At 30.0% G+C, this 12128-nt stretch overlaps 2 protein-coding genes across 13 annotated transcripts in view; both read right to left on the bottom strand.

Moving 5' to 3' along the window:
* Positions 1 to 4659: 4659 nt before the first annotated feature.
* LOC107073267 (uncharacterized) overlaps positions 4660 to 12128 on the bottom strand; it is a 37220-nt gene continuing 29751 nt past the window's right edge. For 8 of the 12 annotated variants that reach the window (XM_089176158.1, XM_015333838.2, XM_089176174.1 and 5 more), the window contains 2 exons: positions 5247 to 7195; positions 4660 to 5131 (listed from right to left, as the gene is read on the bottom strand). In XM_089176158.1, coding sequence (XP_089032284.1) covers positions 6544 to 7195 — 652 coding nt within the window. In that variant the 3' untranslated portion in view covers positions 4660 to 5131; positions 5247 to 6543. Of the gene's footprint in view, positions 5132 to 5246; positions 7196 to 7342; positions 8600 to 9423; positions 12067 to 12128 lie in introns of those variants that run through there. The other 4 variants (XM_089176169.1, XM_089176183.1, XM_089176187.1 and 1 more) reach the window with 4 other exon arrangements.
* Positions 4836 to 5363, bottom strand: LOC107073266 (uncharacterized). The gene has a single exon (XM_015333829.2). The coding sequence runs from the start codon at positions 5361 to 5363 to the stop codon at positions 4836 to 4838; it is 528 nt and encodes a 175-aa protein (XP_015189315.2).

Here is a 12128-nt window from a genome sequence, read left to right as displayed (position 1 = left end):
TATTTTTTTTTTCATCCCTTCTATTAAAAATCAAGGGGTGAAAACGGTTTTTGCTCGATATTTCGCTTAAAACGGGTCATTTAAAAAAATTTTCTTTTTCATATTAATTTTTAATTTATTTTTTAAATTTTGGTGTTGGATTTATATTTATAGATATTTACCTGTAGGAAATATCCCAATTTAAAGACAGGTAATTAGTCCCTTAGTCTTACGCCATTGTAGAAAGAAACAGAAAATGAAGCTATCTAGCTCTTACTCATTGTGACATAAGTCGCCATGGCACGCATGCGCAAACTCTAGCTTACATGCGTGCAAGAGAGATAGACAATGTATTGTTGGCTTCGTCTCAATGAAAACAGTATAACGCGATAAAACACTTTTTCTTAAATATATTCTCTTTTTCTTATATATTCTCTATAGCTCAAGAGTCTCGCGCGCATCTGTGACAGCATGATAGATTTTTGAAAACATCTCAAAAAGTAAGTGAAATAAAGTGATTTTTTATAATTTATGTTTTGTAGACAATTTTATTTACTACAAAAAAGGTTTGGTACAAAGATATTGTATTTCCCTTTACTTTTCGAGATATATTAAAAAAATATGATTACTTTCTTACCTGATACTTTTTATTAAGTTTCACCACTGACAAGGACATCGCAAGATCTTACTATCTCGGATTTTGTTCAAATTTTGCAGGATGATAAATTCAGCTTCCCTTTTTACGAATATATATGGTTATAGGGGCCACTACTCAGTAATTTTTGAGATATTTACAATTAAAAATGCTTATGATGCTATCTAGTGTTTAAATTTAATTCTGAAGTAAGCAATGGTATGTAATAGGTTTTGTATAATGACAACGATTCGGCGATTCGTTCCAATAATGGCCGAGTCTTTTAGGGTTTGAATCTTGGGAGGTAAATTTTTTTTTCTATTTTTATATCTAAAGATACATAATAAAGTTTAAATAAGTTAAAAATGAAATGTCCTAAATGACTAGAAACCTTATAAGAGTTTTATTTTGAAAATAGTAAGAGTTGAGAACATATACAAATGCTAATGAAAAATAAAACTTTTATAAGATTTCTAGTCATACAAGACATTTGATATTCAACTTATTTAAACTCTATTATGTATCTTTACATATAAAAATAGAAAAAAAAAATTTACCTCCCAAGATTCAAACCCTAAAAGACTCTGCCATTATTGGAACGAATCGCCGAATCGTTGTCATTATACTAAACCTATTACATACTATTGCTTACTTCAGAAGTAAATTTAAACACTAGATAGCATCATAAGCATTTTTAATTGCAAATATCTCAAAAATTATTGAGTAGTGGCCCCTATAACCATATATATTCGTAGAAAGGTAAGCAAAATCTATCATCCTGCAAAATTTGAACAAAATCCGAGAGAGTAAGACCTGTCCTTGTCAGTGGTGAAACTTAATAAAAAGTATCAGATAAGAGAGTAATCATATTTTTTTTAATATATCTCGAAAAGTAAGAGAGTTAAAACATCTTAGTACTGGACCTTCTTTGTAGCAAATAAAATTGTCTACAAAACATAATTAATAAAAAATCGCTTTATCTCGCTTACTTTTTGAGATATTTTCAAAAATCTATCATGCTGTCACAGATGCGCGCGAGACTCTTGAGCTATAGAGAATATATAAGAAAAAGAGAATATATTTAAGAAAAAGTGTTTTATCGCGTTATACTGTTTACATTGAGACGAAGCCAACAATACATTGTCTATCTCTCTTGCACGCATGTAAGCTAGAGTTTGCGCATTCGTGCCATGGCGACTTATGTCACAATGAGTAAGAGCAAGATAGCTTCATTTTCTGTTTCTTTCTACAAAGGCGTAGGACTAAGGCACTAATTACCTGTCTCTAAATTGAGATATTTCCTGCAGGTAAATATCTATAAATATAAATCTAACACCAAAATTAAAAAAATGAATTAAAAATTCATATGAAAAAGAATATTTTTTTAAATGACCCGTTTTAAGCGAAATATCGAGCAAAAAACCGTTTTCACCCCTTGATTTTTAATAGAAGGGATGAAAAAAAAATAATTTTTTTCCCCTACGATTGTTCTTTGTAGTTTTTTAAAGATAATTAAAAAAAAGTTTAATTTTTATATTTTTTATTGAATTTTCACTTATTTAGTACTTTGAACCGTCGTAGGGGTGAAAGGGTGCGTTTTAGGGGAAAAATGGTCTGACAGATATAGGCCTAAAATTTTATGCTCTACAACTTTTAATTGAAACTTTTTTTGATATTTTCAAGATATAATCCAAAAATCGTATTTTAGGGTAGTTTTTAATTTTTTTCACCCCTTTCCCGGTGGTTGAGATTTTTTTTACTTTGCCCACAGTTTTGTACGCATTTTTTTGTTTATTTCCATATTTTTTTAGCCGTATAGGCCAAAAACCCGATTTCACGGCTATTTTGACTAGACTAATATACGACATCCACTGGACGACCTGTAGGTACGGGGGCCACATATACGCGGCATCGAAATGATGTGTATACAAGTACCATCTGTGGTGAATCCCAGGGAACACAATTACGTCAAAATGACGTCAAAATGATTTTGCGCGATGTCATGATTTACGTAAGATATAAGTCAGATATGAGTCACATGTGACTCCTTATTTCACACTTATTGACGTAAGACTTTTACGTAATAAAAATGACGTTAAGCTGACCTGACGAAACAAAAGAACAAAAAAGCAATGATGTCATACATATGTCGATGTTGTTGACGAATTTCTTAGTAGTTTATGACGTATAATTTTTTTTTTCACTCCCGGGATTTGAATTCGGGAACATACGATTACTGGATGGACATTACTACTGGATGATGATTTGCCTCACTGAGTCATGCGAACTTGTGCTAATTTCCATTATATTACTAATCCATATATAATTAACAATATTATTAATTATATATAATAAATAATATTAAATAATAAAATATAACAGAAATTAATAATATAAATTATAATTAACATGTTCCGTGCCACGTGTACCAACGGTGGTACAATAACCATTAGACATATTTATTAAATGCACTGAAAATATATACCTATAAGGTGACTTACCGTCACCGTTTTTTTAAATATATATATATATTAGGGCGGGTCAAAAAAATCAATTATTTTTTTTTTACAAGTGCTACGGAAAAATGGGTTTGCTAGACACCTTAAACAAATTCTCACAAAATATGAGCTCTTAATTTTAATAGGAAAATCCTCCGCATCGCAGTTTTTTATTTTTTTCTCAGTCTAATAGATTAAAATTCATACGTCATCATTAATTGATTGTACACAAAAATGTTTTGGAAGAATTTTGTAGGAAATTTAATGCTCTACAAAAAAGATATCATATATTTTTTCTGTAAACCTCACCATTTGCATGATATTGAAGATTTATATTTGATGATTTTTAGACAAATTTCATTTTTGTTTATGAATTTTATAACTCGACAATAAATGACTATTATAAGATGCGCAATACAAATTTTTGTAGGAAATTAACTGCTCTATAAAAATGGTGTCTTATGTTTTGGCGAATTAATTAAGCGTTCAAAAGATATTCAGAGACAAAAATCAGTACACATGAAAGTTTGATGATTTATATATATATATGTCCTATATAACCTTCTTCTTTGTCGTCATCTCAAAGAGTAAAGATGTACCTTTCCAAGTGGATAATTATAGTGATTTTTTTTAAATAAATAAAACCTGGTTGTTACTAATCACGTGTTTTCGTTAATTACCAAAAATCGTAATTATCAGTTTATATGGGGATTATTCATAGCCTACGGTCAGATAACAAAGCACTGCCGCCACAAATTGTACTAGGGAAGGATCCCTAAATTGTACTAATTGTACCGGTAGAGTCTGCCACCCCTCGGTGATTGGTCGCATCTAAAATAGGCGGGCACTTTGATTCTCCAACAAAATATAATTCATAGACTTATTTTAAAAGAATATGAATCTTTATGCAGATACGTATGATACATTAATTATTTTATCTGGTTATTAAAATAAAGCTAAAATTATACTGATAATTATTATTATTTGTTTTATTTAGTTAAAAGAAAATATGGAAAATAATTTTTAAAATTTATTTTAAATATTTTAAAAAAATTTTATTTTAAATATTTTAAAAAAAATATTTAAAAAGATCGGAAACTTCAGCAAAAATCAAAATTGATGTAGTACCGCATAAAAAATTTATAGCAATTTACAGATGTTAGCATCTGTTATTAATAAATGTGAATAATTTTGGAAATATATTCTTTGACAAAAATGATGTAACTTTTTCAACGAATATAAATCTTTTATAAAAGTGCTATCGTACATGAGTTTTAGTATAGTATAATAGTATTAATATTAATATTAATTATAGTATTAGTATAAGGTTTTCTTATTATTATTTAACATTATTATTTTATTTACTTTATTTAATATTTTAAGACAAGCGAAAAAGAATTATATATACTATTAGTTAACCTGGCAACACATTGCTGTGACTTTGTTATAACACATTGATTTAATATAATACTAAACTTTTCAATGCAATTAAAAAATTATTCACTTATAATTTCGATGAGTTGAAATTAAGTGCAACAAAACAAAATATTTAATTTGACATTTTAATTACTCATATTTGAATATAGTATATTACATGAATTATTTACAAAGTTTCTAATTAAAAATATATAAAGATTTCATTTTACAAATAACGTAAATTACAGTGACTTTTAGCAAGTTTTAAAAATTTATTTTATCACTTTAAATTATAGGAATTAATAATTTTAATTTAATAAAGCGCTAACCGGTGTACAATATTTTTTCATTAACCCATCTTTCGTTAACACAAATAAATTTGACGGTTTTCCCACATGTGAACATGCAACATATAGTTTCCCATGGTAAAAACATGGATTTTCTATGTCCAAGCTGCAAATGGACATTACTTGACCTTGAGAGTTATTTATAGTTATTGCAAAAGCCAAATGAACTGGAAATTGAAGCCCTTTAAATGGTACTGGAGATTCTGATGGTATCATTGGAATGCATGGCAAGAGGACGATTTCTTTCTTAAACTTCCCTGTCAAAATAGTTGCTTTAAGAACATTTTTGGTAATTCTTTTGATGACCAAACGTGTACTGTTGGATAAGTTAGGTGGAATTAAATTACACAGTAAAATAACCGGTGAACCAACCTTCAACCAAAGATTGTGTAGTGGCATTCCTGATATATTCAATGAATTCAAAAATTCAGTTGGAAAATTTACGGTTTTGTTTTTATCAAGAACAGTGTCGACTGATTTAAAAGCCATCAGATTATCTGGCAATAACTATTGCATCTGGAGGTTAATTTTGTCAACATCAAAATTTTTTGCTGTAAAAATAGTATTATTACTGAGTAAATCATGATCTAGAAAATTATTTAGTATATCTGGGAAGACACTCTTAATCAATTCAATTTTGTCTGAAAAATAGTGCAGAAATTGTCTAGCAATTTGATATATTGTGTATTGGGATGCAGTTCTACTTCACCGTTTCCAATATCCAGCAGTTGCTTAAAAAATATATGTGCTGATGGACCATCTTGCAATTGTACTAGCACATTTATGGTTAATCGAAGTGTTTCGATAATTTACCATAAAAACATAAAGGAATATCTAGCAATGTCTGTCGAAAATTACCAGACAGTGGTAGGACAGGACCACCTAATAGTTTATCGTTGCCATTTAAATCTTGTATAGGTCTATTTAATGCTTCTAGTGAATGTTTATAGGCCATGGTACACTCATCCCAAATTATGATTGAATTTCTTTGCAACACTGTAACTATTCCTTTTCTTTTTTTAATGTTACACAATGCACCTGATTTGTTGTGAATGTCTAATGGCAGATTGAATGCTGAATGTGCAGTTCGTCCACAATCTCACAAAGTTGCAGTAATGCCTAATGATGCAATTGTTAATGCAATTTTCTATTGTAATCTTATTTTTTAAAGGATCAATAATAATAAAAATGTTTTATCAGTTCCATTTGATGTATCCAAGAAAAAGAAGCTGCCTTATTCAGCATTAATAACCGGCATAATCTGATTATTAATATTTTTTTGTTTATTCACAATAATTGTAGCTAAGTTATCTTCTTTATAATGTTTTTCTCGTTCCAAATCAGTGTTAACTAAATCGGTGGCCAGAAGATCAGGTAATGGTATACTATAATGATTAAGTGGCAAATTTGAAATTAAAATACATAAATTTTCGATCATCACTAATACTTCATTGTACATTTTTGGCATATAATCTATTTTTGGATATTGGTTTGTTTGTTTAATTCGGTGTAGTATGTCTTCGGTCATATATTTTTAATGTTTTTCCCATAAAGTCAATGATTGTGTTGGATAATACGTTGTCAAAACAATAGCGAACAATTGACAAATGTTATTCGGCGTAGATGTCAACGCTGCATCAGCAAGCATTAGGGACCAATGAATAGCGTTTTACAACAATTTCAACTCTCGACATGCATCTTGATATGTACTGAACACTTTACCATTAATTGTTCGCAAATATTCGAAAGACGTTGGTCCAGGAATTTTTCCCAATAACAATTCTAAAAAGATGCATTCGGGTTGTTTTGAATATAAATGGAAAATTTGTCCTACTGTTTTTCCTTTGAAAATGTTTGCGATTGTAGGATGTGGTTCTCCTTGTATACGTGGTACCCATTTTTTAGTTGTATAATTCCATATAAAATAGTGTGGAACATCGGTATATATTAATGTTCTTGCAAACAGGCCAAATATATCAGTTGTTTGACACAATTTGAAGAATTCAGTTAATGTTGTTTGTGGCGGTTCAGGTACTTTTCGGGGAACATTGTCTTTAATGTAATGTACAGATACATTTTCAAGATGTACTATAAGAGGTTGGACAGAACGTTCCTTTGTCCGTGCGTAAGAACTCTTTTGAATTAGTGCTTTAGATACTGTTAGGCAATTTTGACACATTGTTTGCTTTGTCGGTATATTCTTTTCCAAAGATTCATCATGTTGTTCTTGAGACTTTTTTAAATAATTCATTTTTGATCTAGTTCTTTGAGCTACGTTTCCTGCCGAATTCTCGAGATTAGACTTTTTTGGCATGATATTACTGAAAATAATAAAATAATACAAACCAATTAAAATAAAATCAGATTAAGAAAATATGAATCAAGAAAGTAATATTTATATGTTTTTGATTTATTATTAAAAAATAATAAATTAAAATTATAAACAAAATATTGTCTATGATTATTACTTTGTAGTAAAAAAATATAAAAACACAAAATGATACCACAATTAGAATGGAACACATAAAATAATAATACAAAAAAAAACTTGAAAAAGCAAGGTTATGTCATATGTAAATCTGATAAATACATCTAACATGAAATACACTGTAGCACCAAAGAAATGTTTGGAATTGAATATAGCGCTTTCTATTGGATGCTTATCTAACTTAAATTAAAAAAAAAAAACCGTTAAAGTGTTAAATACACTGACTTATGGTTAGCACTGCCATATATTAAAAAATTATGAAACTTATAAATATTTACAACCCTTAGTCTTTTAAAAACATTTAATTTGCAATAAAAAAAATATCAATCGAAATAATAATACGCAAAATGCTAAACACACTCGTTGATTATGTCGTGAGACGTGAAATAAATTGTATCATTAGGAAAACATTAAATTGAAATACAATTCAATCAACCCCGATTTTCTTGTGACTACGAAAAAAAGCACAATTCGATTATAAATATCTATTTTTGTTTAACTTTCAGTAATGTAAATTAAATTATACTTATTAATAAAACCTTTATCAATTGTATTCAATATCTTAATTTTATTATTTTATCGTCTTTTCTAGAAATATAGAGTAGTTTGAGTATTTTTTTTTTGTTTTTTCTTTTTCTTTTATTTTTCTTTTGAAAGATTTTCGAGATCAAACTTAATTTATTATTTTTTGATAATATCTTTTTCTATTTTAGCGAAAACATAATTGTTGTGTGCAAATACTTTATGTCAAAAAGACCAATTGCGCACGGTATGTGCAATAATAATAATAATGAGCTATTATCAGTTATTCTGATTGTGAGTAAAGTAAAGTAAAGTAAAGTAAAGTAAAGTAAAGTAAAGTAAAGTAAAGATAAGACTTTTTTTTGTATGAATAGTATCTTTAACACGTTAAGCGCCACGCTCATTTCCAAGGAAGTCCCAGTCAGGCCACGTGCGCTGCTTAAATGTAACATGTTATACGCTGTCAGCCACCGATGGCTAACGTGGCGCTCAACGTGTTAAAATACATGTAGCCCTCCTACAAAACGGCATCTTATAATACGATTTCGCTATAACACAATCCATAAATTGCGAGAAACCTCCTACAATACGGCATCCTATAACATGGTTTCCTTTCAAAAAATCTTCGTACAACACTGTACTTCTATAGCCGCGGCGAAGCTTGCCGTCTTAAAGATACAGTGTTGCGAAAAGTATTTCTTTTCATCTCCATGGCCTGAAAACAAAAGTCTCATACAGCATGGTTTCACACAACACGGCATTTTCTAGGAATCTATCTACCGTGTTTTAGGAGGGTTACCTGTATAGAAAAATAAAATTTAGCATTGAATTTCATACATACTAAAAAAAAAAATTTTATTTCAATTATAAAAATTGACATTTTTATAAAATGTCAATGCAATTTTACTTTATGATCAGTTTACTATTTCCAAAAAATTTATTTATAAATTATATGTTTTTATTAATTATTGGGATACTATTACTTAACCCTTTCGCTACTACGAGCGACTATAGTCGCTCTCCATGTGATGCCGCTCAGGTACTACGGGTGACTATAGTCGCTCCCGCTAAAGATGTCGCGTAATTGTATATATGATAAGCGCCTGCAGTTGCTATGCACAGAGTATCTCACTCTAAACATGCCGCATGAGTCTTTCGTTTTGCATCATTTGTTTTTTACGGGCTTCAATAATAAACCAAATGCCTCGATCATAAATCTTACGACACCGGCTCGAACGTTGCGTGCACCGTGCACTGTTTCGGTGTAGCGCGCCGTACTGCGGGAGTAGCGAAATAAATATTACAATAATAACAGATTTCTTTTGTATTATTGTTATATTGTTTATCATACGAAGAAATATTTAAAGTCTAATAATAAGTAAAATTTATTAAAGATTACTTATATTGTTTTACTTTTCAATTTAATTACGAAGTAATAGCCGGTGACTTGAGATAAATTCTTAAAAAAATAGCCAGTCAACAAAGTGTTAATATTGTGGTTTATTTACATGGCATGAATGGAGTAGTATCAAATCGACATTTCTGAGGTTGATGGGCGTTTATTTTCTTACAGCAAGTAAATGTATGTTTATAACTTTGTATTTAATATATCCAGAAGCCTCTGTTGAAGAAACAGATATCAATTGATCGATCATCATTATAGCATTTTGTTTGTCTGCACCAAGAGCATCTACTGGAGCATCATTCAGCCATAATAAAATGTGTACATGAAGACTAACACGATGTTGGAATTCAATTCGTTTAAAATAATTGACAACATGATAATTTCCAAATGAACTATATCTCTTCGATTATAGAATATTCAATAATACATTGACTATTTTATTGAAATATATAGCACAATTGAAAAGTGTAGTCTTAGATATATAATCCAGTGACGCAGCTGCTTCTGTGAAAATTTCATCTCCCTTATTTTTTAATTTGTACAGTAATTGTAGTAAATTATTCCATTCGATTTAATTAGCACTTAAAGTAAGAAACATAGTAGGTTTTCCCAATTGTCGAATCATCGCAAAAAGATCTATTTTACGTTTACTCCAATACCAAACAGAATTAGATATTGATCACAGAAAAGCTAAATTGCTTTTGATACAATTATTAATATACTCGCGTCTAATATTTAATCTGCTGCTGTATAATATTCGTATTTTTTCTCACTTGCTTGAATGCAATAGTTAGTGAATCACGAACTCTTAACCTCATAATTTTCATAGCAACGTATAATAAATGATACGGAGTAATAGTTCCACGCCGATCTGATTCCGTAATTCACTAGTCATTATTTTGAATTCTGTTGCATTTATTCAGTCTCTGAATGTTCGGAAATAGCCCAAATTAATCGATGGGAAAGAAAGTTGTATGTTCATTAAAAATAATATTTTTTAGAAGATTATAATGCCCAGGCGCAATCCGTAAACACTCATCATTATTCCACATCAGAATCTGTTGTGCTATTTGACTGTCTTCGATCGTTATATCATCACTTATTTCTTCTCGATAAATTTCACCAATATTATGATCATTTTTGAAAAAACTTTTAATTATTTTAATATTGTAGTATAGATAAAGTGGAGTTTGAAACAATCATTGAAGTCATGCGCGAATTGTCTTTTTATTTACCAATCCCACTAAGTAGCTCGCAATGATCATCATCAATATTGCGAGGTAAATGTTTCACCATATTGTCCACCTCGACTGGTACATTAACCCTTTCGCTACTACGAGCGACTATAGTCGCTCTCCATGTGATGCCACTCAGGTACTACGGGCGACTATAGTCGCTTTCCATGTGATGCCGCTGAGATACTACGAGCGACTATAATCGCTCCCGCTAAAGATGTCGCGTAATTGTATATATGATAAGCGCCTGCAGTTGCTATGCACAGAGTATCTCACTCTAGACATGCCGCGTAAGTCTTTCGTTTTGCATTATTTGTTTTTTACGGGCTTCAATAATAAACCAAATGCCTCGATCATAAGTCTTACGACACCGGCTCGAACGTTGCGTGCACCGTGCACTGTTTCGGTGTAGCGCGCCGTACTGCGGGAGTACCGCGGCGGAGATCCGCCCCGTAGCGAAAGGGTTAATAATTTGACCATACATTCCGTCCGTTAAGGTTAATTATACATACATTCTTACATTATTGTTATTTTCTTTTTAGACATTTTTCTAAAAATTTATTTCTCATTTATTATTTAATATAATTATTATATAAAATATATTCTCATTTTCTTCATTATTCAACTTATTTTTTTTTTGACTTTTTACTATTTCTTAACAATTTTCTTTGCGTTATATTCCGTTCTTCATTATTGAAAGCAAAATAACGATTTTATATTATCTAACTATTTTTTAAATAAATGTTAATCGATTTTAATGACATATTTTTATTTTATCTTACATTGCACACATGGTGTTCAATCCGCTCCTTGCAATAAAAATTTTCTAAAGAGCGAACTGCACACACAGTGAACAATCATCTTATTTATCCGAATTCATTTACAAATTGAATCTGATTTTCATAGTAAATAAGTTTTTTTAATAAAAATGAACGATGTAAAGAAAAAAATAAATTTCGCTCTCGGGAACTGTATTTGAAAAAAATTGCCATCTTGAATGGGTTAATTATATGGAAACCGTTAATGTGTACATTACCTAGGTAAAATGCAAAAAAAACTTCTGACTTTGCATGTTAAAGGAGCAAATCACTTAATCCCTTAAGTTGCACGCTCGAGTTAACTCGAACGGCGTTGTATTCTATTCTGCTATAAAAATTTTGATTAATTTTGTATTCTTTTAATTTTTTTGCCAAGACAATGTCCTGAAATGTGTTTTTGGCCGGTTTTAACAAAAAAAAACTGTGTTAAGGGGGGGGGGGTTAATCTACAAATTATATAGGTAATGTGTACTTCAATGGTTTTAAAGATTTAGCGGTAACATATACATGAAAAGTATAACGATACCACGTACATTTGTCTGAAAAGTTGAAGGCGTTTTGCACACATTGTGAATCCGCCATTAATTGTCCATATTGTTCAAATGCGCTGGGTTTTTCTGATATGAAATTGGAAAATTGCGAAAGCAGTATATAAGGAGTCAAACATTATTGTTCCATTCCAAGCCTTTTCTGCCTGACTTGTCGTCCAGGCCATTTGATCTTGCTTTAACCAAATCAATTATAAATTATTATTTATACTTTTCTATATATACTTTTTTTATAAAT

This window comes from Polistes dominula, unplaced genomic scaffold, assembly GCF_049000335.1.
Source record: "Polistes dominula isolate Pdom_NZ unplaced genomic scaffold, Pdom_raw_medaka contig_32, whole genome shotgun sequence".
NCBI lineage: Eukaryota > Metazoa > Arthropoda > Insecta > Hymenoptera > Vespidae > Polistes > Polistes dominula.
The sequence above is the reverse complement of the archived record's forward strand: the minus strand, read 5'-3'. Positions and strand labels throughout refer to the sequence as shown.